Here is a 27,943-nt window from a genome sequence, read left to right on the forward strand (position 1 = left end):
TCCAGTTGGTGACACGAAGTAAATAACAAAGTATTTCTAAATTTTCACTGGGAATTGTCTTTTGTGGCAACTCCCCCATTAAAACACCTTTTGCTTTTTCAAGTTCTTATTTTCGTTATGTCAAATGAATTAAATATTTATCTTTATGATGCTCTTACAGAATACCATTTATTACAGCATTTGGATTTACTGTATTGAATGCAGCATGCATCAATTTAGCTGTCCTGTTTTCTCCTCCTTAGCTCCACAATCTCACCAGTGGTATTCTTGGGGCCCCCCTAACATGCAATGTAGACTGTGTGCATCTTGCTGGATTTATTGGAAGAAATATGGTGGCCTGAAAATGCCCACACAGACAGATGAAGATAAACTGTCTTCCAGCCAACCTACAGAGGTAAGATAAACTTTCCTGAAACAAACTGTGGTGCTTTCTCAAGACTTCTGTGATTTCAGCAGTTAGTGGAATGCTTTTTGTGTCTGTATCCAACATCAGAGTTGCAAAACTTAACTGCTGAATATTTCTGTCTTAAGTAGAACTGAACAGTGTGCAGCTCCTGCCGTGTCTTTATTTGACCAGGTCTTCAATAGACAAATGTCCTTTTCATGCATTTTCAGTGGACAGATGTTGTCATCTTGGTCAAATGGCATGTTATCTGTAAAGTGTTAATAGGACTATACTGTATCTCGTCTAGAATGGCATGAAATTTCCACTCGCAATAGAGCTCACTTCATTGTTATACAGCTTCTTATATAAACCCTAGTTTTTGCATGGTGCTGCTGTATACCATTTGATTAACCCTGTGAATTTATCCAAATTGGGAATTTTTTAATGCTGAAATATGAGGGAAATATCTTTCTCTTGTTCATTCTCTTCATTTGTAGAGAAAGAATACCCATTCTTTCAGCTTGTGGTCACAGTATTTAATAATATTAGAAAATGTTCATTAAATGTGATCATTGTGAACATCTTTTGTCACTGATAGAGAAGATTCAGGTTGTCTATTTCAGATATTGTTTTACGATTTTTGTTTTGTTTTGTTTTATTTTTGTAGGAGTCCCATGTTAGAACTCATATGTCCCGCCAGGCCACACAGGGAACTCCAGTTCGTAACACTGGGAGTCCAAAGTCGGCAGTGAAAACACGCCAAGCTTTCTTTCTTCATACAACATGTTGGACAAAACTTGCCCGCCAGGTCTGCAAAAATACCCTCCGGCTGCGGCAGGCAGCAAGACGTCCTTTTGTCCCTATTAACTGTGCTGCCATTAAGGCAGAATGTAAGATGTTTTTTTAATTCTTAGTTCTGTGTGCTGTGCTTCCCACCCATTTTTGTCTTTTAATTTTATTTTCTTTTACAATAAACATTTCTTGTCTATACCCTTTTGCTTTTCATTTTTTCATTTGTCTAGCATATCACCAACACATTTGGATAAAGACTTCCCTGAACAGATTTCAGTCTATTTTAAGAACAGAAGATATTTGGAAAGAGGGGGGATGTTTCAAATGAATTAAAAGGGGCTATCCATTACCTTATTAACTAATCACAGATTGCTGTTAAAAAAGAAATTTCATGGGAAATCAATGTTTTGACATGTAAGCCATGCTTCCTACTAGTTAGTGTGAAAGAGGTTTGCTTTTATATTGTTACTTAATTCTTTGCTGAGCAAAAAGTGTAAGTCTATACTTGTTTTACTTTTTCTCAGTGGTGGTGTTCAAGGAATAAGGTGCATTGCTGAGGATGCATAAGAATGTCAGTCTGACCTGTAACCCAGTCATTTACTATAGTTCAGTTCAGATGGTGGTGATAGTCATGTTTATTATTTCATCATAATTCCTTTTTTTGTTCATTTCAGTTTTAAATTTAGCTTTAAATATAATTCTGTAGTATGTTCGGTTTAAAAAAAAAAAAAAAAGGCAAACTATAAAGAACTGAAGAATTCACTAGTAGTATTACAAATGGTTATGAGATGTTATAGACAGCAATCAGTAAGTTTCTTTATGTTCATATGGTTTTAGATTCCAGCCCAAAGTCCAATGGAGACATTGAACGTTTCAGCAGGTTTTATATCTGTTCTGAGCACATTGCTTTACTGCTCACACTCGTTACATTTCTCAGTCTTCCATAGACAGAGTTCCCAGAGCATGTGCTTGGTATGGCACAACAAGACAAGCTGACATACAGTCAGTTGTATTAGAATTGAAGAGACACTTTTAGAATATTAGATACTGTTTTTATAACCATGTTTCCTAGATTAAAACTAAAATTGGAAAAATGTTTTCCCAGCACAGTGAACTGGGATGCCAGTGATGTCCATGCCGTTATGAGAATTCTCTCCTCTGAGGCTTAAAATCTGTTTTTGAGCAATTGTTTTTTCCTCATGTTCTTTAACACCAACCCTTCTTCAAAGGCAAGCTCTTCATCTGCTTCTGCGGACATCCAGAATTTGATGAATATTTCTGTTCGTTGCTCTTCTCTTATTTATCCCATTGTCCCATTGGGCATTTTCTTTCCTCCTTGAAAGCTATCGAAGTCAGGAACAACTTTCAGGAAATCACTGGATTTAAACCAGTCTGAAAGGAAACCGTATGTCTACTATGTGAGTAAAATAGGTTTATTCTTGTACTTTGATGGAAGAAGTGTCTGAAGGCTGGACTAGACTTACACTTATCCTTAATACACTCTACAGCAAATCATTTGAAAGATTCATAAACTAATAGAATAAGTTATTTCCTAAGGAAATAAGAGGAGAAGATTGTACCTTTTAGTATATGTAACTGGCACTGATTTATAAAYGACTGTGGAGGAAAATTAATTCTAGAATTAGGCTCCCTGGAACCTTGATTCTTTTTATCTCCCTCCCTATTTGTTCTTACTTGTTTCAGTTACTCAATTTGAAAGAAGATTAAGCTTTTATTTAAGGAGGAGAAAAAAACAGAAAACAAAATCCAACTATTAATCATCAATCTAGAACAAATTTTACACACAGTTCAACTTTTAAAACAAAGAAATGAAAGCTGAGCTTTTCAACAGGGAATAGTCATTCTTGTATCATACTGACAGTGCCGTGAATGCTTCATCTCTGTTCCTTTGACTGAAAAAATGCCACAACAGATTAACATCAAGAGCAGAAAGGTTTGTTTGTTTGTTTGTTTGTTTGTTTGTTTTTCTGTAGCCTCTGTCTTTTGTTACTGTTTTTACTTTCAGGAAAATTTGGACCTTGCAGTTTTGTCTGTTTGAATGCTGTTGTTTCCTGGAGCATTCAAACATTCATCCTGCAGACCTAAAATAGATTGAAAAAAACCTGCAGTTGTTGATTCTTTTTGAACACAACCTTCAAACTATTTTATAATAGTGGTAAACAGATCATATGTAATTTAATTTTATTCATGTTTCTCTGTGTGTACACACACACGCATGTGCACACACTCAGTCACTCACTCTGTTTCTGACTGTCTCCATATGGAATCATACAGTGTTCTCAACCTGCATACATTTTGTCTTTGTGATGTTCTTGCTTTAGTAAATCCTGTTAGGTAAGTCTATAAAATACAGTTTTCTGATATTGTTCGTGTTCTTGCACCTGGTGACCTAGGTCTTCAGTTCACTCTGTAGATTTTAATTTTATATCTAAATAGACTATCTCCTCTTGAGCCTTTGAATCCTCTTTTAAAGATAACTTGATGGCAGTCATTTTTACATGAGATATTTAATTAATAGTAATGGTTTTATATGCTGAATAGCACAGAGGTTAGCAGTTACAATATTGAATCAATGTTTACGATGATGTTGGAGCAGTTATAATTACAGTTAGTAACCTGGCCAAAGTGGCAAGGTTACTCATTTGATATGGCATGAAATGGTCAGGACATCCAAGAACTGGTTAAGGATTGAAATTTGTTTTCTACGTTGGTGTGCTGAAACTTGAATCTGATGACTTTTTAGATACTTTTCGAGGCTCACCTGACTCTCGGTTTGTATGTGTGTGTATGTACAGAACCAGTGCTTGGAAATGTAACTGCATTTCACAGTTATATTGCAGTAGGTACCATACCAATGTTATCACACACTCAGAAACCTAAAAATTAAAGAGCAGAGGGTGGGAGGGCACTTACCCCAGCAGTGTACCAGGTTTTATGTCTTCTTAGTCTTATGCAGTTCACTGAAGGGCCAGGTTGTAAATGAAATTATTCCCAGTTCTGGAGAAGGGAATCTGAACAAGCCAGTTGGAACTTGCTGTAAAAATAAATTGATTATTGCATTCCACCTTGCAGATACCTCTTTTGTCTCAGAGGGGCATGGAAGCTTTTGAGAATGCTAGTCTCAGGCCCAACCCTCCTTTGGAGAAACCAGATTTCAGATGGAGCATTTTGTTTGATTCTTGTAATTCCATCCACATAATCTCCCTCAGTCTATTACATCCATTGGCAGAAAACAAGGTGCTATTGTATGTTCTTCGTTTCTTTAGTCAGTGTAGAGAATTAGATTTTTCTGATTAGTAAACCATGTAGCATGACCTCAGGTCATGCCAGCAGGAGATAACCGAGAGGATGCATTCACGTCTCAGCTCAATTTAGGGATGGCTACCAGAATGCTGAAAAAGCATAGCATCTCCTGCTATGAACATGATACATCATGGAAATCTCAAATTTTGTTCTGCTAAAGGTAATAGGCTTGTATTAGGTGTTGACCCCCCCCCCCCCAAAAAAAAACAAAAAAACCACCCACCACTTCTGTGATACCACATCAGTCCTCGCTTTTCTAGGCTGAGAACTCAGTCTGTTTAAAACCTTATTGAGAAGCCATTTCATTCTGTAGTTTTTCTAATTGTACTGTATCCTTTTTAGAGTTATGGTTTTCTGAATTACATGGACTTAAAGACATGGGTTTCAAAGCACATGAGGTTTTCTATTTTGTTCCTTCTACCCATCCCTATCAGCTATTCTGACAGGAAATATTCTGAATATTTTGAGTATTTTGAGTGACCACTCTTGAGTTTTGACTTGATACTTTTAGAAAGCTGTTGACATTAACTCCATAAATTCTTTCCTGCATAGTGGTAGTTTGGAACCCATCATTATATATGTATATTATAGTCATTTCATCCCTTAAGAATTAATTTGCATTTATTCCTTGATCCTGCTGAGATCTTTCACAATCAGTTTTAGTTTTGATTATGCTCAGTGATTTTTGCATCATCAAGTTTYGTTAATTCACTAATCATCTCTTTTCCTGTTCATTTATATGTTGAACAACACAGATCCTTTGGGGATTGCATGGAGAATTGCAGTCTATAACAAACGCTGTCTTATCTTTTAATCGAGTACGACTCCCTAAAAAAAAAACACCCTTCCCTTTTACCCCATAACAGGTGGAAAGCAGCAGTCTTTGGTCACACAGTTTGTCAAAAGCTACTTGAAATGCCAAGCAGGGTGCTATCAGCCAGATAGCTGCGTGCATATAGAAACTGATTCCTTCAGTAAATCCTCCTAAACCTGTGACACTTGCAGTAACAGACTCAGTGTTGTGGGTAGGAAGGTAGAGAAGTAAGAAAGAGGAGGAAGGAGGTAGAAACGTTTAGAGATTTCTAGTTCCACCCCCCCTGCACAGAGCTCAGGGTGCTCAGGGCCTCTTGTCTAGCCGAGTTTTGTACATCTCCAGGAAAGGAGACTCCATGACCTCTCTGGATGCGTGTTCTAGTGTTTGACCACCCTCATGGTAAATAAACTATTCCGTTCATCTAACCAGAATTCCCCACTTTCCAGSTTGTTTCTGTTGCCTCTCGTCCTGTCCCTGCATACCTCCGAGAAGGGTCTGGCTCCATCTTCTCTATGCTCTCCCACCAGGGAGTTGGAGGCAGCAATAAGGTCTCCCCTTGGCCTTCCCTTCTCAAGGCTTAATAGACCCAGCTCCCCCAGCCTCTCCATGCGTGTTGTGTGCTTCAGCCCCATGACCAGCTTAGTGAGTCTCCAGTAGATGGACCTGCTTCCTAAGTCCATGTCTCTCTTGTACAGGAGAGCCCAGACCTGGGCACAGCATCCAGATGTGGTCCCACAAGGGCCGAGTAAAAGGGAAGGATCACCTCCCTAGACCTGCTGGCTGCACCCTTGCTGATATGGCCCAGTGTGCAGCCGACCTCCTTGCTACAAGGGCACGCACACTAGTGTTCACTAATGTGAACACTCTGAATAGATTTTCCTTGTACAAGATCTTTGACTTTTTTGGTGTTTTCATATTCAGCTGTGTGCCTTTATTAATAGTTCAACCATTTTGCCATTATACAGATCATACTTACTCAAGAATGTTGTTTGTCATGTTTTTGTTCTCTTGCACTGAGACCAATTTAAACAATAGGTTAAACATCTGTAGTGTATGAGTTTGGGTGAATTCCACCTGGTTCTGGTAACTTGCTTTTATTCACTTACCAGTTTGTTCTGAAATATTTCCTATGGACACTTTGATATGAGGTACTTCTCACACTTTCCTCATAAAAGCGTTTTGGAGGGGAGCTAGTTTAAGTTCCTCTGCAGTGAACAGTGATATGACGAGTTCATTCAGCTTTTCTGCCGTTTCTTCATCTTTTTTTCTGTACTTTCTTCATGCCTTGATCATCTTGTGTTGCTGCAGGCACTGGCGTGCTTTCTGCTTTTGATGTGTTTGGAAAGTACTATCGAATGTTATGCCCTAAGCATAAATCAAAGTAATTTTGGCATGCTTTATTGTGGTTACAGATTTAACTTGCTAGAGTTTGTGCTCTTTTCAACTCCTTTGTAGAATGTCTTTTTTCAAAAAAAAAATTTTTTTTAGAATACTTTTTTATTTCTCATAGCTTCCTGTATTTCACTGATGTTATTAATATTTATAGTGTTCATGTAAAAGTCCATATTTGATTTTAGAAATTTTTGGCGGAATATTTTTGAGACCGGTTTTTCACAACTTCCTACCTAAATTTTATTCTATAGTTATACACTTAAGGATGATACACCATTTAACTTTGTGTTTTTCTGTATGTGATGTATAAAGATGCTCATCTTTAATCCACAGTATGGTACTCTATGAAAAGTATAATCAATATACCATTGTTAAAAATATTTTTATGAGATAGCTTTGCTTTAGAATGCCCATCTTTGGTGAACATGCTTTTCTACAGCAACAGAAATTGTGTTCTCTTTCCAGTCTGTGTTTTCAGTCAGCATATTAATATCTCACCATGATTCAGTGTCTTTTTCCCAGTGAAGATATGTAGATGGAAGTTTCTTGCTAATTATTTCATAGTGGTTGCTTTGCTTTTCCCAAACTAACTATAAAATATTCTGCATAGTATAAAGTATTCTGTGTAGTCTGTTTTTCTTACACAGGAAGACAGTGGAGATGCATCTTTCTACTCTTTCATTTAAAATACTTTAAATGTTGAGGAATATCAAAAATATTCCAGGCTCTAGGCTCAATGCATTTTTTTTTCCTCTGAGAACAGTATATTCTGTTATTTATATTAAGATAAAACAAAAAAAAAAGTACGTTGCATACTTAGCATTAGAGTTCTAGAGCCTTTGTGCTTCCCAGGTATCAGCTAGGATTTTTACTTAGAGCATTTAAGAATTTCATGTAGATTGCTTAATATACTGAGATAAGTTGTGCATTGTCTACTGGGTTAAAACATTTATGACTTGCATGAAAAAGGTAAATACTGAAAATAAATGAAATATTTATTTCAGTCATTGCTGTGGTAACATGACATACATGGTTTTTTCACAAATCTGCATAGAATATACAAAAAGATTGTGGATTTTGTGAATTTTATGTTTTTTGTTAGATATAAGTTATTCTGTGTAGTTTCTTTTCCACTTCATGTGCATATGTCCTCATTTGTTTATGCTGGAATGAAATAAATAGGAACTTTTTGGTAAAAACAAAAACACAAGGTGGAGACAAAGTGGAATTATATTATTATAATCTAATTATARTATCTAGCTCCTATAAAGCTTGTTAGAAAGTGCAGCCCTGTGTGTGATACCTATACAAAGAAACACGTACATGTATATATGTATATGTGAGAAAAGGGAATTCTAGACATACAAAATAAAAGTATTTATGCAATTCTGTACTAAACAAAATACCTGTGTTCTAGGGATACTGGAAGTCCCATATTAGGATTATTCCTGTGCTTTTGGAAAATAGATGACCCAATCATCCAAAGTAGTTTAAAAAAGGTAGTTTAGTTCCAATAGTCTTGAAACTACTTAATGAAAACTAATTTCTTGTGGATTTTGCCTTAGGTTGATTTGCCTCTGGTGTTTAAGTGTGAATCTCTTGTTAATAACACTTTTTCTGTATTTGGGGCATTTAGAAAGACTGTGTATTCTGAGTGCCTATAAAGATGTCAGTCCATAGTGGTAGTATCAAATTCAGGTAGTTACTGAGCTGGTTTTCAAGTACATTTTCATGTACTTTGCAGGAAGTTATTATCTTAGACTTTTGGGCTCTACCATATTTGGTTAAAATTGGCCAATTTGTTCAAAAGTTTTTACAAAGACTTTTTTTGTATATTTTATATATAGTGTGCGAATATATGTAGCCATATATGAGTAGTGCAAGCTTTATATTTGTAGGTCATCAGGTCAGAAATATGTGTATTTACTTTTCATAAGAAATTATCTTAACTTCCATGTGATCTATTCAACTTTGTTAGCTAACTTTAAGAGGCAAATAAATGAGAAAGTAAAAAACACACAATAAAGCAAAACACCTTTTCCATTTTGTCTTCTGCCTATGTTAGTTCCCTAACAGACTTTTTTTTTTTTTTTGGATGAATAGCAGAGAAGCTTTGAATCCCGTTATTATCCCGGGCACAGCTAAYTGTGTTGTATACTTTATTTTATCTTATATGGAACATCTTATAATATGCGAGCAGTCTGAGTACTTTTAGGAGTTAATAAACCCTCAGTTATCCACCATCACCACTGTGATTCTATTTAAGTTGCTGGATGAAATTGCTGATTGTTACGATCAGGTAACAATTCAGGTATCCCATACAAAAGTCTTTAATTCACTAAGTACAGGAAATACTACATACAATGGGAAGTATTATATAATAATGATGGACCACTAATGTAAATGAAAAATTCACAATGACATCATTGAGGACAGGATTTCACCATAAGCTTTTTGTATCCAAGGCATTCATAAGAAGAACATACCAGGATGGAAATTTTCTTAGTTGTAAGTGTATAGGGTTTTTTCAAGATTCAGCTTGCCACAATCAGCCAGTGTTCTATTTTACTTAAGGATATGAATCACTGTACCATGGGAGTAATATGATGTGACGGAATTCAGTAGTTCCAATTTTAGACTCCTTAGCACTTTAGTTCCCGATTTAGAGATTCCCTTGTAGAAAACAATGAAGAATTCCATGTAAATCCTTGTTAATAGAGCTACTTTTATTTTAATACTCATGTTTTCATCTGTTTCATTTGCATAGTTGTCTATTTCCAAAAAGATTTTGTTGATACAAAATGTAATCAAAGTTGCAGTACAACATACATTAGCTTTTAACAAAATTAAGAATCATAAACTTGCTTACTTTTGCATAAATGAGAACACGGCCTGCCTTAAAATCTCTATCATTATTAGCATTGATGAAAAAGAAGAAAATATGCTAAAAGGAAAAAAAAATCAGTCAAGAAATTTGTGGTAAGAGTGTAAGTGGGAAACTGGTAGGTGCATCCTAATTATATTTGCAGTGGTATAATATTTAAACTGAGCTTTACTCTTTAAAATTCTCAGATGCAGATCGACATTGTGAAGTTGTTGGAAATCCTCTGAAGATCAAAAGCACCAGAAAACCACTGTCATGTATCATTGGGTATTTAGGTGGGTATCTACCTGGAGAAAAATGAATGTTCACTATTTAATGATGTTTAAAAAATCCTACATGCACAGAATGAAAGATTTATGCTTTTATTAACAAAAAAAACTATTAAGATAAATTAATAAAAATTCTGGTGGGCTACTGTAATTGGTTGCAAAACTGCATGATTGATCTTGCAGATTGTAGGCAGAAAGCCTCCTGATACTGGGTTAAAATGACAGATTGTAGCCTGCGGTAATTTAGAATGTGAAAAAGAGTCTGTTAGTCTACATGAAAAAACACTCAAAGAGCAGATATTCAGTATACTCAGTGCTACTCTACATCTGTATCCCCTGAATCCACTTGTAATACTCATGCACTTAAAAGGAGCAGACCTCTGCCACACTGGATGCTGATATTCTTTTAATTGATGGCATAGTTTAAAAAGATGTGATGAAATTCTGTACTGAGATCATAGCCAAGAGGACTCACATGACAGTGGAAAAAAGGGCTTAAAGGAAAGTTTAGTACTTGTGATTCATTATTAAAAAATCCAAAATGGTCCTCTTTGCAAGGAACCACCCCAGACTATTAAATATTTACATAATCATATAAGAGGCGAGATACCTCAGAGGCTTTTCATTAATCTTTAAATGAATATAGAAATCAATCCTTTGATCAGAGAAGCAGTGAATAATTCTACAGCATATTAATCCCATTTCACAGAAGTATAGCTGAGGGTAGACCTCAATCCAGGTGTTTTGCTTAAAATTTCAATCAACAGGAGTTCATTTATACTAGGACAAAGTAAACAATAACAACCTCTTGATTTGCTAAAATAGAGATCAGCTGTTAATGTAGTTATAACTGCTCTTCCGGGACCTCACATTTAGCAAAATCTAAGTTTCAGAAAACTGGATAAGGAAGAATTAATATTTACTCTCACTGAATTTTGATTCCTCCTACCCTGAAGTTTAAGAAAAAGAAACTAGTGGTAGTTTCCTATAGGTATTCCAGCTGTATGCATTATAACAGCCATCAGTAGACTGAACGGAGAAGGGGCTGGTTTGATTTACTTGATGCAACTGTGGTTGTGAGATAAGGCAGTTCGGCAGGAGATGGTTGATCTGGCTGACCCCATTTGGGTAGTCAAAAGCAGAAACAACAGCACGTGTATCTTGGAAGATACTGTGTGTCTTTAGTGCCTCATTGTTGAGCCTGTGAAGGGTCATCTTGGTAACTCTGCGAGAATATGTCTGCAGGTTTAGTGGCAGTAAATGGATGAACAGTGTCAGATATCATTATGTGTACTTAGGTGAGGGTTTTGTAAGAGGATTAAGAGTTCTAAAATATACCAGGCATCTGCAGAGTCAGCCTAGCATTTGGTTGTATGGGAAGTGAAGGTATCTCACTACAGTTTGAAGGTAAATAATATGTGCTACAGGGATATGAAGTATATCCAAAGTAGTTATAGATATGTGTATAAATTAGCTGCATGAAGATTGCTAGGAAATGGTTTTTAGTTTGCTCATCCCAACGTATTACAGTAAATAAGTAATGCTTACCATATTTTCATCTTAAAGTCTATCATTAAATATCAAGTCATAGCGTGAGGTTTTTGTTTTCTTTTTAAAATGCCTTTCATGCCATTCCCACAAGTACTTATTGGAATACAGTTAATTAAGTCTCACAGGGTACTATCGTTTTCAGCCCTAGTTGTAAGGTGGACAGGATTTCAACTCTCAGCACTCTCTGCGTCATGGTTTCCCTTCATCCCTGTTCTGCTGCGTAGCTGCCCGTTCTGCAGGTGAGGCAGATTAAGCATTAAAGGTAGGCCCTGTCCTTGTGGAGAGCCTAGAGCCAATCCCCTGTAACCACTTCAGTCTGCACTGTGCTTACTAAACGACCCCCCTAAGGTGAACCTCTGGCTACCTGAATGCCCTGTCTACCTCTTAGTCATGAGGAAACCAGGTGAACATTTCCAGCTGAGATGCATGATGCAGCTGCCTAAACACCTCTAGAATTCAGGCTGCTTATGTAGGTGACTCAGTAGGACCCTTTGGCTCTTCTTTGTTTGCTTTGGGTGGTTTTTTTTTTTTTTTTTTTTTTTTTTAACTTTAGTGACATTAGTGGAAATGGAAGAAGTCTTCAGGGTTGTTATTACTGTTAATTACATGAGGCCGCAACCTGGGTTTATAATATAAATGTGCTTCAAGTATTGTTTCTTCTTCCTGTATTTTTTATTTTGATTTCAGAGATGATCGTATAACGTGAATCTGGCCAACTGGTTATTTGTTGCATAGCTAAAGGGGTAATTTGGGTTATTCAGATGTTATTTTTAGTTTTCGGAGTTAGCAGAAGCTGCAAGTGGCTAGGAAAATTTCAGTGAAGAAAGGTGCCAGGCAATAGAACAAGGATAACAGCAGCAGGAATAAAAGAATCCCAAATTCTATTATTCCATAATATAATAATACAATGGGATAATATGATTCACGCAGAAGCTCTGAAATACCTCATTACCTCTCTCAGATGTGATAAAGCAGCTAGTTAGAAAGGGCTGTAAAGCGTGAAAATATTTGAAGCAAGCCTATGGGTAGAGGATGAGAGCGTATGGTGTGAAGACCCCAAAGTAAGGGATTCCCAAAGGAYTCAGTTGAGAAGTGGTCCTGGCTGTTTAATCAGGTTCCTCTCCAGAACCTAAAGGAGAGGGTGAGCCTGGCTCCTGCTACTTTCCTCTACTGCAGCAGGAGAAAGGACAGCCTTTGTGGAAAACTAACTGAGGCTTAGTGACCTCCAGACTGAAGAAAAGTCGAAGGAAGGAAATGCCTCCTTCCTTGACTGTTAGCTATCCCTGAAAATACAAGAATTTTTCTCCCACACTGCAAACAAGGGATTTACGGGTTCCTGTCTGTTGACCTAGTGCTGGGATTACTGTGGTTGCTGCTGGAGCCCTTTGGCAAATAAGGTAATATTTATGTGATGTTAGCCCTGAAGATTAATTTTTTCTTTCAGAGTATTGAAAAAGATTGTGAAATGAGCATTTTGGGATCCAGATTCCAGTTGTCTTCAGGAAACGGTGCAAACCTTTCTATTGATTGCTAAGGGAAAATTTTAAACTGAAATAGTGTTCATAACATTAAGCACGCCTCCATTCCTCTTTTAGTAAAAAAAACAAAATAGACCCTTGTTTTTTCTACAGCAGGAAAAGTGGGAGATGCCATGAAATTAATTGGGAGCTTGATGATCCTAGCCTTTTTTATATGAAAAGCAGATGAATACTGCAGTGAATAGCAGTAGAAAGCTCTGAATTAAATGTGGTGTGTGGATCAGCAACATCAAACTAGCCTTTACACCCCCTCCCCCAAGTGCTGTCTTGAAGCAGTTACCAGTTCCCTCATTTTATGTTATTCCAGTTTCTATTAACAATTTATAGGTGTATTATCCTACTCTACTCTTTTAATGTGACTCTCCTGAAACATCCTGAATGAGGATATTTGTACTTTAAGAGCACGATTGCATGCACTGACCAACCCATTGAGTAACAGTTAAGCGAAGTCTTTTCAAATGTGAGAACTGTTGGTGTTATCTCTTCCTGGCATGCTGTTCCCTGCTTGTAGTCTGGCCAAGTCAGTGCGGCAGTCCTACTCCTTTCTACTTATTTGGATATTAATGAAACTGTTCAGCTATCCTGCCTTTCTATTTATGGCATATAAAGGTTATAGTGACCGTAACAGTGTGTGTGTCCACAAACTCCCCTGCAACCAGCTACCTGCTCTGAAGTGCACTGGGCAAATGAGTTTAACGGCCTCTTATTTAGCTTTCTGGCACCAACTCTAGAATAATCCTGCTGCATGAACTGTCTTAGAGACTCTGGGATATTTGAAACTCTGTAATAACGATTCTGTGTTAGAGTCTGTCAGCACATGGGGAATCCAATACAATCTTAATGTATTTTTGGTGTTCCTGTCACAGAACCTGCTACTCTGCAATTTTGGAGTAGTTTCAGCTTCAGATTCCTGCTCTAGCTTGCACTTTTGCCATTGCATCTAATGATGTATGGTTGGGAAGATCCCTTAAAGCTTGTTATTGTCAGAGAAAATATTAAATAACTTTAGGTATTAAGGTGATTTCAGTATAGTAAAATGCTTTTATCTGCTTGCTTAAAATCTGTACGCCCCAACAGAAAACTCAGAAGGCTAGGAAAATGTTAATACAGAACTCTTTCAGATTAATTTGCTGAGGTTTTGCCTCTTCACCTGTGAAATCCGTACACATCCACACCATAACAGTGAACTCAGGCAATCCAAAGTGAAATAAAATTTTCTGATTTGGAAGAGCCATAGTTAGAGGTTCATGTTTGAATTGTTAAATTGTTATTCAAGGTCCTGTAGCACACTCCTGCTGAAGAAACTGACTTTCATTTCACTAGAAATGAAATAGAAATGAATGGAAAATATTAACTTTTTAAAAATCAAATATGTACAGTCTCTCTCTTTCTCTTCTTTTGTTTTAAACAGAGATTCATCCTGTGGTGAAACCTAATGTAATCAGGTCAACACCAAGCCTTCAAAGTCCAAGTGCAAAACGACTGCTTGCACCATCTAATCACTCTTCGTTAAGTATTTTGGGAAAAAGAAACTACACTCGTCATAATGGCCTTGACGGTATGTAAAGGAACATAAAATAAATATTCTTTGAGTCTCTGGATTACAAAACTCCTTTCTGTGGGCCTGAAGTGACAAAGTTTTGTGACCTTTCTGTAGGGAATATATATATATTTTTAGAAATTACATTAAATAAGGGGTTATAGGCCTCTAAGAAACAAATGCAACACGAAATTGTGCCACAAATTTAATACTATAAAAAGTATATCTGTAGAGCTAGTGTATTTCCTACTGTCAAATTTTTAAAACCCATTGAAAAGTGTAGAACCATTTCATTCACAGTTTTACTGTGATTGCAGCTCAGAGATGTGTGCTTGTAATGACAGAAATGTAAGATATGATTAGTACATTCATAGTGTGGATTCTTAATGAAATGAATGGTGGTGCATATTCATTGAATATGGTAATATTAAGATCATCTCTTATGAAAAACTTTTTTTTGCTGTTTTTGTGACTAATCTTTCATCTCAGTAATGAAGAACAAAAAAGGGAATTTGGTGAAGGGAGAGATGCTGTGTATGCTTGCTTTTGACTCATCACATTGCATTTTTATTTGAGGAAATAGTTTGCAAGGATATGCAAAATGTTGTGAATTATGCTATGCTAAATTACTTTATGCACAGCTAAATAGCTAAATACTTGACCTGCTGATTTACAATCAATCTCTTTGCTAGTATATGAATTCAATACGTGGCTTAAACCAGATTCTCAAAGCTGTGATTGGTAATAGAGGGAAAATAGCTGTTGGCATCTTGCATCCCCAGACAGGTGTTGATTAAAAAAGAAGGAAGTAGTTGTGAGAGCCAGGACTGATGGAAGATAGGAGCTCCTTAGAAAGAGACCGTCTTTTTTTTATTTATGCCACTTACAAAGGAGGAAGCAAAAGGGGTGTCACAGAGGTACCGGGGAGGCTTCCTGTGCACTCCAGAGGTGTGTGTTAAGCCTGGTACCCAGCTGCTGTGTTAGTGTGGTCTGAAGGAAGATCAGATATGAAGCTGTGCCAAAAATGATGGCAATCTGTGGGTAATGCTGAAGTTTCTCAAATCGTCTGTATTTTGTATTCTGGAAAGTGACTGTGTATTATGGAAATTTTTTGGCATTGCCTCCAGCAAGAAAGGTTTTTAACTGGAAGTGTGAGCAATTTTACCTTAAGTACAAATAAGAAGAGAATCCAGCAGGATTTCATCAGTACGCACTGGAGAGAAATGCACTGCATTTCCTGAAGTATCTTTTGGGGAGTTTTAACTTCTGCAAGCAATCAGCTTTTGTTCTGTAATTCAGTATGGTTGTTGAGACTAGACCTGAATTTAGGGTCTGAAATAGACTGTTCAAGACACGATCTGCACAAAAGAGATGACTGTCTGTTTTAATGTTTCACAGAATAGATAGAAGTGGAAATGAGGGGGGGATTTTTAGCAAACTAATAGAAACAGTCTTCAAAATACAGGAAGGAAAACAAAGTGAGTTCTTTCCATAATTATCATGCTTCCCTATCATAGTCAACATTATTTGTACCTTACAGTGAAAATATTTGCTGTACTTTAAACAATACCTTTAAATCACTATGTATTTTGACAAAAAATGGTTAGTCAGTATATGCAGAAGAGAGGATCACCTGGACCTTTGCAATATGCAAACAGCCGTTACACAGCAGACAGATAACATGCATGGCAGCAGAAGCCATTCGCTGGACCAGGATGACGGGGCCAAGGTGACAGCCACCTGACTTTTATTTGGATAAAAGATGATTCCATTAATAGCTATAGCCTTAAGTACAGAGCATTTCGCAGACCTGAATTTTTACTGTGAACTTTCACTGTGAAGTTCTGTAGTGATGATCTGGTAGTTAATGCATGAGATTATGAGTCCAGGTGGTTTTTTCCGCTCTCTAATGTTGGCCATTAGACTGGACTCTCTGTTTGATCTTTGAGGGATGAATGACTTCCGTCTGGAAATAAATATGATATTACTTTCCTACTGCAGAGAAAGTTGTAGTGAAAAGTTCAAAGTAAACTTATTTATTATAATAATGTCTATATAAGGATGTATGCATAGAACTTTAAAAAATTTTTGCTCTATTTAGTAAGAATTTCCATTTCAAAGTAAACAGTTTATAAAACTAGTCAGCAGACACACTGATTAGTTTGTATATGTCAGCTAATTGTGTTAAGGCAATTTGCACAAAATAACATCGGATCTGAAAAATTAATATTGGGCTCTGGAAGTTGTTGCTTTAGTAAACAGTTATTTCTGCTAATCTGTTTTCTGTGAAAACATAACTTTAAGGAAAGTATATATCCCAGATAACTGAAATCTGGAAGGTGTATTTCAGTAGTGTAAAGATGGCTATTATGGTTCTTGTCCTAACCCCCTCTTTAATTAAAAGCCTGCAAAGTGTAGTCTGTGCAAGCTGCAAGATAATTCCTGGAATATTGGATGTCATACAAAAGTGCTAATGGAAATTCAAAAGAATAGCTTCCAAGAGAAATCAGGCCTTTTAAAGAGCTGCCTAGAAGTAATTCCCTAAGCAATATCATGTGAAACTTAATAAACTGAGTAGCTATGATAACCTTTCTTTTCTGTGCTCCTAGATTTCCTACCACTTTGTACTATGTGGGGAGAGACCAGTGATGTGAAGAAATAGTTTGATCAGTAGTATCATTGTATACTATTGAATGAAGTTGTTTATAGCACTTGAAAGTGTTACTGGTATTTTTCTCGCTTCTTCAACCTCCCAGTAAAAGAATTGCAGTGGGTGAAGGGCAGGGCCTCTGGTAACCTGGGAGACATGCTCTCACTGAATGGCGTTTCCTCACCATTAAATATTTCAGTATGGGTTTGATCTCCTAAAACAGTTGTTTTTATTAGACAACCCCGTTGGACTAAGTCAAACAGAAGTTTAAGAAATATCAAACTTTTACTGGCCAAAGCTTATCCTTTTGATGAGATATCTTTGAGTTTTGATGACAAATTATTAATAGTTACTATTAACAACTTCTCTGGTTATTGGTAAATATAAAATACTTGTTTGGGCTGTACTATATTCAGCTGCTTTTCAAGACAGAGCAACAACTGAGTGACCAGAGCAACTTGRGAAATGGTGGTTTCTGTGTAATTGCACTCACAGCAATGTATGATTTGTGCAATGAAAGGCTCCTTGCCCCTCATCCCCTCCCTGTTTTTTATGTTACTATAAATATACTAAAAAGCTTTTTTGTAACCAAAATACTATTGGTTGTTCCTGGTTTTATTGCATTGTACCAATTAAGAGCACCCAGAAAGCCTACTGTGAAGGTGATATATTCTGTCTTTCAACTCATGCTTTGATGAAACGAGCAAACAAAAATGAGCACAGTGGTCTTGCATTAAGTCTTATCTCTTGCTATTTTCATAATCTTAATGCTATTGACATAGAAATGTCTGCATGTTCAGCTTTGCTTTTTTTTTTTCCAGTAGTGTTAGAAAATTGTTTTAAAGAAGCCATAGAAATATGTTTGTTTAAGATATACAGTAATGTAGGGCATTCAAGTAAATGGCACTTAGTCTTGTGTAAATATATATTTAGATTGGCATATTTAAAGGCAGTCTTATTAAGTACATAAGTTGAGAGCTATATTTTGACCAAATTTATTATTAGCAAAATAATTAGTGGCTCAGAAATAGTACAACGTAATATGGCAGTGCTACTTCTTTATGTTTCTATGGGTGGGGAAAGATTATGAGAAGCATCAATAGTATTTGGCTTCATGCTTTTAAAGAGTATTGTGCCTAAATAAGATCATGGTTGCCATTTCTTGAAAAAGTCTTCTGTTGGCTTGAATCTTGTTTTTTCCAGTGCAGCGCAAGTTTCCCTTTCATGTCCAGTGGACATGCCTCCTGCAAAAGTCTGGTGCAACTCATAGGGACGTCTGTAATTTCTAACTACTATTGCCTGATCTTTGAGAATGCTAAGAAGGGAGTTTTTTCCTCTCATTTCAGAAACCGTGGGTTTTGTGCCATGATCTCTTGCTGTTAACAGATCTGAGAATATCAGTCAGCGATGGCTGAGAGATGCAGTTCTAGCTGTATGCATGTTCCCTATATGAGGCATACACCTGAATAAAATGCAGCTATACTGCCACGAACTGCACTGCTTAAGCATTGTATATTGTAACTATTATTCTGGGATGTTGGTGTTTACTGAAGAAAGACTGTGAGCCAGGGCTATTTCTCTCCACGCAGGCAGAAAGATGATGTAGCTGTTTGTATCATTTCTGGTAAAAGGAAGACTTTTCGTGGATGGTCTTAGAAAAGTGTTTTTCCTCCTGTTTTCAAATAATAGCAAATCTTGCATTCTRTATGTGAAAGTTCAAAAGTGAAAGTTCTGTCTTCAGAAAATCACAGCATGGCAGAATGCTACATTTATCCTATTTTATGACTGGAGTGGATGACGAGAGGATTCAGGTATGACTGTAGAGTACTTTGTAGAAATTTTAAATCTGATCTTTTACTTTACAGTGTCTGAGATTGTTCTGAGCATCTGCTTTCACCCACAAGCTTCTTGACTGTGAGCAACAGTACATCCAAGTAGTTCAGTTTCATGTCAAACTATTGTTTTGGTAGGATGACTAACAGTAATTTTCTATATAATATCTGGAAAGATAGCTAAAGGTATTTCTCATGAACATAATCTCTGTCTACTGGCAGACGTTTCCTTACTTTTACATGCATCAGAGCCAAAATATCCACAGGAAGTCCAAGATATTTATGTCACTAATAGAGTACAGAAATCATTCTGTGTCTGATGATACCATTTTTGTGACTTATGGGCAGAAATAGGGGAACCACTTGTTCAAAACTGAAGAGACTTTAACCAGCAGTCCTGATGCCCATTTTCTCTTCCCCTTTCCAGACTTTTAATGTTGTATTTCAGACTGAGATGTCCTGATTCCTTCAACAGGATTTTTTCAACAGTCAAATTTCAGTTCCTCAGGGAATCAAATATTGATGTATGCAGCTGTATCTAAGAACAAGACAGCAATTTTTGGTTCATTTGCCTAGGAACTAGCACATCTCTAACACAGCAAGATGAGAAAGTGAATGAGCAATTGGCAAAGCAAGAAAGACCTCAAAAAATTTAATTCCTCTCTTAGATGCTATTTTGGTCAGTCTCCCTCTTTTTCTCTCTCTACTTATAAGTATTAGTATTGGCTACTGAAGAGATGAGTAAGGAAAAAAGGCTTATATGTGACTCCCATTATTCCTGTGGGGAATTTGAGGCTCTTCCTTGTCAAACACGTGAACATACAAGCAGTCTAATTGACAAGCAGTGAGGCTAGAAACTCACCTGCCCAAAGTTTTCTAGAAAGAGAGAAAAACAGTTCTAGTAAGTGCTTTATCATAATTCATTTCACGTAACCCTATGTGAACGAATGTTAGATGGAAGGAGTTTTCACTGTAGGACTGAATTTCTCAGAAGAGGGAGCTGTCTTTTCTGAAAAATATCAGATCACATTATCACAATATTATTTTTCATCAGCGGTGAAGACATTCTACTGCCATGGCAGGCTAGCAGCATGGGATGCATAACAAGAAACATCTTACACTCCATTAATTTTCAAATAAAAGACGTTAATTTTATCTTATTTCCATTATGTGTTACTAAACTATACACCCACATAAATTGCTATAAACCTTGTTTTACATACCAAAGATTTACAACTGAAAGAGAGATAGTGAGACATGATAAATAAGATAAGTGAGTCTACTTTTGCCATTTCTTTCATGCCGAAACTTAAGGTCTGATTAATGTTGAATTGTGTAACACTTTTCCTAAAAGTGAGAAACAAAACCTATGTATCACTGTTCTTCAGCCAGTTTCTTCACTGAAAGTTGCTTTGGACATTTATGTTATGACTTTGATCTTTGGTTTAGCCAGCAAATGTTTTGAAATATTTTGCTAAAAATCTGTTTTCCTGGAATGTGTGTGTTGATGTCAAGGGAAAGCTGACCACGGAGCGGGGGAATAGGTCTCTCTGGAGGCATTGATGTTGCTGTTATGTTTTGGCAGCATTAATTGGGAAAGCAGAGGACTATGAAAAGGGTGGTTATAACTCTTGTTTTTTTCCCAACATGTATGACTCAGAGCCTTTATTTTTATGATCATAAGAAATACTTAATGGTAAGAGCCATGTCACGCATAGTTCTATACCAAGTCGTTAAACCTTCCCTCACCCTGAAGRGATTAACATGAAAACCTTTTTACCTTTGATTTCTTTGAAGTTGAACTTGCATAAGAACAGCCAATTTCCATACATTTTCAGTGTTGATTTGGAAACAATCATTTTAAATATTTAGTTAAAAAAAAARAAAAGAAAAGAAAATCCTCTGAAGGTTTTATTTCCAAGGTCAGTATATTCAGTTGTTTTTGCGGATGTACAAATAATGATGCTGGACATGATGAACTAATGACAGCTTCCAGGCCCAGATTATGTACCTGGAAATTTCTGCAATCCTTAATTACCCCCAAGGTGTTAGTGCTGACATTGGCTATCATGTAGATCTAAGATGCCTCAGGAATCTGGCAATTCTGCTTGTTCTGCTACATCTCATGTCTGCATTTTTTAAGCTAATTTTTTTGCTGTTTAAATTTTTGCATGATAAAATGCTTTTCCCTTCAGTTCATTTACACTGAGTTGATGATTTCCCCCTCTCCAMCTCTGTCTGCCTTCCTCCTCCCCCGGTGATGTAAGTGGTGTTATGACTTCATGTGAAAAAACAATCAACGAAGATGATGATCTTTTAATGTGTGTCCCTTTTAATAAGACCAAAAACCAGCTTCACCATCATTGCCTGAGAAATATAGGAGAAGTCTTTTTTCTGGAATTTCTTACTAGGATGATGATGTCTTAAAATTGAGAATGTTATTTACTGTCTTGTGATGATAAACATATGGTCATCATTTTCTTATGCTGAATTCACATTATAATTATTCCACAGGTATTAGAGATTTTTTGATCACATAAAAGAGCGGTCTTCTGCTGTGTGTCTGAAGACTGCTAAAAATGCAGAGTATTCTCAGTAGGTAAAGGTGAGCAGTGTGGGGTTTTGTTGTTGTTATTTTTTTTGATGAATTTGGACATAGGAGGACTTGGGGCAAGAGCAATTCTGTAAACGGGTATTTCCTTGAGTTTCCTGTGATGAACAACTGTTCCTAAGGATTAGCATAGCGTGTGTGTTTTAATATTGATGTTGATTGCTTGCTTCTGCCAAAGTCAGAACACAATTTCCATATGACCATACTTTTCAGGCTTACTGTATCTTCTGAAATATGAGTTATTTCCAAGGATGAAAGTACACTAGCAGTTGAATAGGGTTTTTTTTGCTTTTATTCCCTTTCTTTCAAAAATGTATCTGTGGATTTGAGGCACATTCTGCCTACATCTGGTTCAGAAAGCCACAAAATTAGAATCATATTCGTGCTTTGATACACCACTTGGAGTGTGTCATACGTCACTTCTGTTTTGCTGTACTGAAGAAACGAATGCTTATGAAAAGAAAATAGCATTGTATCTCTGTATTCACAAGTGTAACTTGCGCTTCTGGTAGCCCTCAGAGAATGGGTAGGTGGAGGACAAGGGAAGAGCTGTTGCAACAGAAAGAGAAAGCTGAACTCACAGATGGAGGAAAGAGGACTTTGTGGTGAACCCCCCCCCCCCTTGCTTCTGCTGCCAAATCAGAATGTTTCCTTTTTTGTGTACAGGTAATGTGTAGGCATGAAATTACAGCAATAGTGTTTTTTGTAATTGGCAAAATAAATCAGCTCTTAAAACAGTAAACAATAAGATGAACACTGTCATCAAATTATTATACAAAGCACACTGCGGATAACCAGAACCTAATTCCTGGAATCACTACTTTCCCCTGGTGTTATTTTAAGGAATTAAAGTTGCAGAAAGAGAATATTGTCTGTTGGATAACAGGATTAGTAGCATATTACCTCATGAATTACATGTTCTGGATTCGAGATCTGGAGTTCATTCTTAAAGTGCTTCTTTGTGTGATTACTGCCAACTGAACTGATTATTTTTTCTAAGCTACGATTGCAGAGAAGTATCTCTTAACTATTTCATTACATAATGTAATATGGAAGCCACCTTCAAAAACTACTTAAGCACTGTAACTGGGAAGGTGCGGTGTCTGGGAAAATGCTTGGAGATAAGTCTGTATGTTTTTGTGCTTTTTTGCTTTTCTTGTCTGTAATTTGTTTCTCCAGTGTTTCAGATTTAAATCTTGGGGAGACTAAGGGTCTTTCCCAAATAAATTCAGATTCATTCTTAATATGATTATAAGATTATTTTATTTATTTATTTATTTTGTGATAATACTTTTGAAGTAACACTTAAGGTCATATGTTCCATTGCTACAAAGTGGTAAGAAAATAATTAAGTTTTTTTACTTAATATTCACAACCTAAGTTGAGCAGAAATAATGAAAGTGTCTCCCTTTCTCGGCTTGTTTCATAAGTTGATCCTTCCTGGGTGAAAAGGTCCTTTATAGACTCATTCACCACGATGTGCTGCAAATGTTACTAGGATTGAACACCTCTATTGCATGGCTGTCTTTGTTTTTCACGTGTCTAAAAGACATTATCTTCAAGCTCATTTATTCTGGAAGGTTTAGAAAAGGGCAGCTTTCACCCAGTAATATAGGTGGTGACCCTGTTCATACAAAAGAAAAAGATGAATACCAGATAAGAAATTTTCCTGTCAACAGGATGGCTAAGAAAATAACACAAATAAAGCAAATACGCGGACAGCTGGAAAATGATTTAAACGTTATTAAGGAGGTGGATTCTGTCCTAGTTTGAAGAACTCTTCAGGAAAGAAAAAAACATGCCAGTGGGGAATAATATGTAAAGTTGAAATAATTCTGTCGCTGGTGCCATCCCTTAGCAGTGGGGTCTTTCTGATTTAGCTTTAAATGGTTTTACAGTTTGAAGTTTTATAGTCTCTTAGGGCCTGTAAATAGGAAGAAACAATTTATTGGGCAGTGTAGTCTGTAAAGCAACTTTTTAATGAGAGGGGATTTCATTATACAACTTACTTGATTCTTCTTGTGAAGTCAAAGAAACATCTCATAGAAAGAGCATAGGAGAATATTAGGCGATTTCTGACAYTGATGCATCAATTACGCCAAGATACTAAGCTTCTAAACATTCTGGCAGTACTGAAGTTGGATTTGCTATAACTTACTCGCATCAGATTACCAAAACCTCTCGTTAATGATATTGTCTAACCATTTGTGTCTGAAGTGAAGTAATCCATGTCACTAGCACTTCGTCAGCCATAAAGAAAGAAAAGTTTTGTATCCTGGAGTTGTCTGGTACTGAGGAAATACAAGAGCAGATTATTGCCTKGCACGAAATTGTTTGCTGTAAGAATGCACTTAAGCCCTGGTATCCACTGGCACCAGGTTCGCTGAAAAGGCAGAGCCTGGTCATATAAATTCACTAGGTCATTCTAAAACTTGGCAGATAAAAACTGAAAATCCAAAGCGTTGTTCTGTTCTGTGTGTTCTGTAGAACTCCAAGATATTTGCAGTTTTTACTTAAGCTCTGTCCCTCTCAAGCTGCACTGGAGATGGCATTGCCATCAGATTATCCAGTGTGGACCTTTCGTTAAACGTGTCTTTTTGAATGCTGCATGACTATCTTTTTAATTGGAAACAAGGGCTCTCTTTCTTAGTTATCTGACCTAAAAGCAAAGTTTTTCACAAAATTGGTTAGTGCGTTTGTGCATAAATCTTGGACGGAATTCTGCCTAATCAGGTTGCAATTTTTTTCTGCGAGAAAGTCTCGCCCGTTCTGAAATCTGAATATTTGGGGGATCAAAGTGGGCAAGAGTTTTAGTATTGCAATAACAGTGTCTTAATTGGTGAATCCTAGAATCTTTTGACTGTGTCTACTTATTAAATAGTTCTGTCTTTTTATTTTATCRATATACTCAGGTCTTTCTAAAAGGTCTTTGGTAACTTGTATTGTTGTTTTTATAGAGTATTATCTCTGTGTGTTGTATCATACAACATAAGCATTCTCATTTTTTGCATATCTGTTTTCTTAGCTTTAACTGCTGTAGATATTAAAATACAAATCTGTCTTCACTTCTTTGCTGAGTTTTATTAATAGGATATCAATATGCTAATATCCTGGAGTTAATGGCTGTTGGCATTGCATTAAGAGTGTCTGTAAAGTATTCCTGAAAAAATGTGATGTTTAGCAACATTCAGGTACGTTCTGCTGTTTGGTGTTCTGGTCCTCAGTTCCACCAAAATAGATAGTCTGTCTTTCAGTTGTCTGTGGAACTGATTATTTTGGGGCATCGGTATTACAATTACGGCTAAGCATAGTTTTATAGTTTTGGCATATAAATCTATGCCAAAAGCATAGCACCTCTGAATAAGAGTGGAGATATTGTTACTGCAGTATCTGAGTATAAAAAAGTGTGACTTTTTTGGTTTTTGTTTTCCTCTTTTGGGGATGATTGGAAGTGCTCTGTAAGGTATCTCCTGTATATTTCAAGGGAGAAGAAAACACTTTTCTACTATTTGTTTAACTTGATATTCTGCTTAATGTGAGGACTTCTCATGAAATGCAGTTGTGCTATTGGAGTTAGTTTTTTTTCTGGGTAGATGTTCTTGTAAAAGCAATGAGTCCTTGTCTCAAGAGTTACTTAGATGGTTGTATTTCCATGAATGCAATCTCCAGGCTTTCTCAGAAACATTCAAGCCCTGAATGTTATTTGACTGGGATGTCAAAACAATAAATAAAGTTATAATAAAAAAAATTATTTTAAAGWTATAAATAGTGTTCTTCCCTCTACTGTGCTGTTCTCTTACTTGATAACAGAGTAAAATTGAAATACATTCAGGTATCAGGAAACAGGTAGTAGGCTTGCACAGCATTTCATTATTACATTACCAGTTTACATTTTCCCTGGATGAATGGTGAACAAAATGTATTTCTGTATATGCTTATTTTTGTGGGGAAAATGAGGGCCTTGGAAGCTCGCAACTAAAAGATCAGTGGCTTTAGGTAAGTTTTCACRTTACAGAGCCTTTCTCAATGGGAAGTTATTGATGCCTGTCTTGATTTCTGATGAGATTTTATTAAGGATGAAGACTTTTGAAAGTATACATGCAAACTAGATATTAGAATCATTGCTGAATGTGGGACTGAAGTTTCTAAGTAGCTTGGGATGTTTAAAACAGCTTGCCTTTGTTTCTGACCGTGGTTGAAGTCTACCTGCAGACCTGTGGGGATGGCTCATCAAAATGCTGTAGAATAAAAGGGAAAGTGCCACAAGTACCAGTCTGGTAGTGTGATTACCATCTTTCAGGAAGAGATGTGCAGCTCTTCTGTCTCATATTCTTTTAGTCTCTTTAATACAAWTCTTAACAATAACAACAAATGCAGAGTATTTTTTATGTAAGTGATGCCAGTTGGGACCCCAGTAAGGATCACTGTCTGGAACTGGGGCAAGAATAAACTCTTTGTGATTATTGTACATTTATCTCAGTTACAGAAGGGAGACTTGGCTGATTCAGCTCTTGCAGAACTGTGTATTTTCCCCAGAACTGCATGTAGTGTTACCACATGTCTGTTCCTTAAGACCTCTGCGAACTATAGCTGATGATATTTTACTAGAATTTTCAAATAGGTCTGTGAGATTGACAGTATCATCTTACATTTTATGGACCAGCAGCAAATTTTCTTCTTTTTTTTAAACTGGATAAGAGCGTGTTTAGTTAATTAAATTATATTGCTTCAAAAACAAAGAACACAGCTGTAATGTGACAAATGTACTGTTTTAAAGCCAGAGGGGAGCCATCATCTGTCCTTGAAAATAAAATAAAATTTCTAATTTAATTTAAACTGCAGGATGAAATCCATGGTAGCTACTGGCCTGGTCATGATTTCTCTGCAGTTTTACATAAATATATAAATTCACTGACTCCTGGTTTCTGTCCTCATAGAGGAGAGTATAATTAAGATTTCTGAATGTTATACTTTTCAGCCTACTATGTCTGTTTAAAAATGAGAATCCACTTCAGAATTCTTAGAAAACAGTTGTCTAGTTTCATATAGCTTTTTCAAATGAGAATCGTGATGGAATTATGCCAATATTGTTTGAACTTTTTTCAGGAGAGCTAATCATTATCCAAGTTAAATGATGCCACCTGTTAAAAGCAAAATGATAAAAACCCACTTCTTGAAACGTGAAATATGAATTAGTTCCATTTCTATGTTTCAGAACTATTTCTGCAGAAGAAGATAATTACGCAAAGAAAATGAGTGCATTTAAAAGTATACTATGTCTGGCTTATATTTTCAGGATCACTGATGATTCTCGTGTTCATTTCATGAGAAATCTGTCCCATCTGTGCAGTTCTGATCTAGTCACTGTTGTAGCTGAGCACTAACATCTTAGCCTGCAGATTGAGCATAAGAAAATAGGGCTTTTAAGGATAAAGACAATAGTCTAATGCACTGTGGTTCTTTTGTTTTTCAGAATCATCCAGCCATACAACAAGAACAATAACGGTAAGTATAGAGGAGTTATAGGTATAGATCTGTCTATAGATATGATATTTTCTTGGAAAACAAAGTGCATATTGTAGTATTCGATACTGTTGGCATGCTTTCTTGTACAATATGGTATCACTGTAGAGATAAAATGAGTCTGTCTGCCATCACATTTCATGGAAAACCTTGGGAAAAAACGTGAGGTTGAATAACTTAAGAAATAGTAGTGTTGTAGGTTTGAGCACATTAACATCCAGTTACAGTTCTGTTATTGTGTGCTTGAATGATTTTGATTATGTTAAATTAAGGTTGATAACATCTCTTGCATTTTGTGTGTATCACGTGCTTCAGAGCCCAGTTAGAATTCAAAACATGCACTGAGTGATTTCTTGTATCACAGTCCTGTAAGGCTGGTTTTGGAATTTACCTTGAGTTTAATAATTCGGGTTTCACAAGCAGAGAAATATTAAAGATAGATACATCTTCAAAAATGAGATTAAAAAGTTCCTCTATGCATAAAAATATCATGGCTTTAGAGTCTATCTTGGGTTTTTATAGGGTGAGAAATTATGTCACTCTCTTTCTGTTTCAAACTCGCATTAGAAGTTGGATAACAGCCAAACAAAAATTCACATAAAGAAAACGTGTCTCTAGCTAGGAATGATTCGTGCCTATCTTGTGGAGATTTGGGAGGAGGGGCATCCACTTTTGGATAAAAGACCAATTTTTGAAGCAGATTTTGGAATTCCAGAATAAAAACCAGCAGCACATGATGTGACTAGAGTCTGTGTTTGTTTTCATCTCTATAGATTTCAGGGTGTCCTTCAAATTTATGGCCTCTTGTGCATGTACGGTATTCATGGGACATGTAAAT

General features: G+C 36.4%; 1 protein-coding gene across 2 annotated transcripts in view; it reads left to right on the forward strand.

The window, feature by feature from the left end:
• The window catches only part of MTA3 (metastasis associated 1 family member 3), a 143,858-nt gene that overhangs the window by 90,130 nt on the left and 25,785 nt on the right, over window positions 1–27,943 (forward strand). Inside the window, exons 13-17 of one of the 2 annotated variants that reach the window (XM_026072290.1) lie at window positions 243–394; window positions 1,053–1,275; window positions 9,780–9,866; window positions 14,361–14,507; window positions 27,056–27,087. In XM_026072290.1, coding sequence (XP_025928075.1) covers window positions 243–394; window positions 1,053–1,275; window positions 9,780–9,866; window positions 14,361–14,507; window positions 27,056–27,087 — 641 coding nt within the window. Of the gene's footprint in view, window positions 1–242; window positions 395–1,052; window positions 1,376–9,779; window positions 9,867–14,360; window positions 14,508–27,055; window positions 27,088–27,943 lie in introns of those variants that run through there. The other variant, XM_026072289.1, reaches the window with a different exon arrangement.

Source organism: Apteryx rowi, unplaced genomic scaffold (assembly GCF_003343035.1).
Source record: "Apteryx rowi isolate R43461 unplaced genomic scaffold, aptRow1 scaffold_34, whole genome shotgun sequence".
Taxonomy (NCBI): domain Eukaryota; kingdom Metazoa; phylum Chordata; class Aves; order Apterygiformes; family Apterygidae; genus Apteryx; species Apteryx rowi.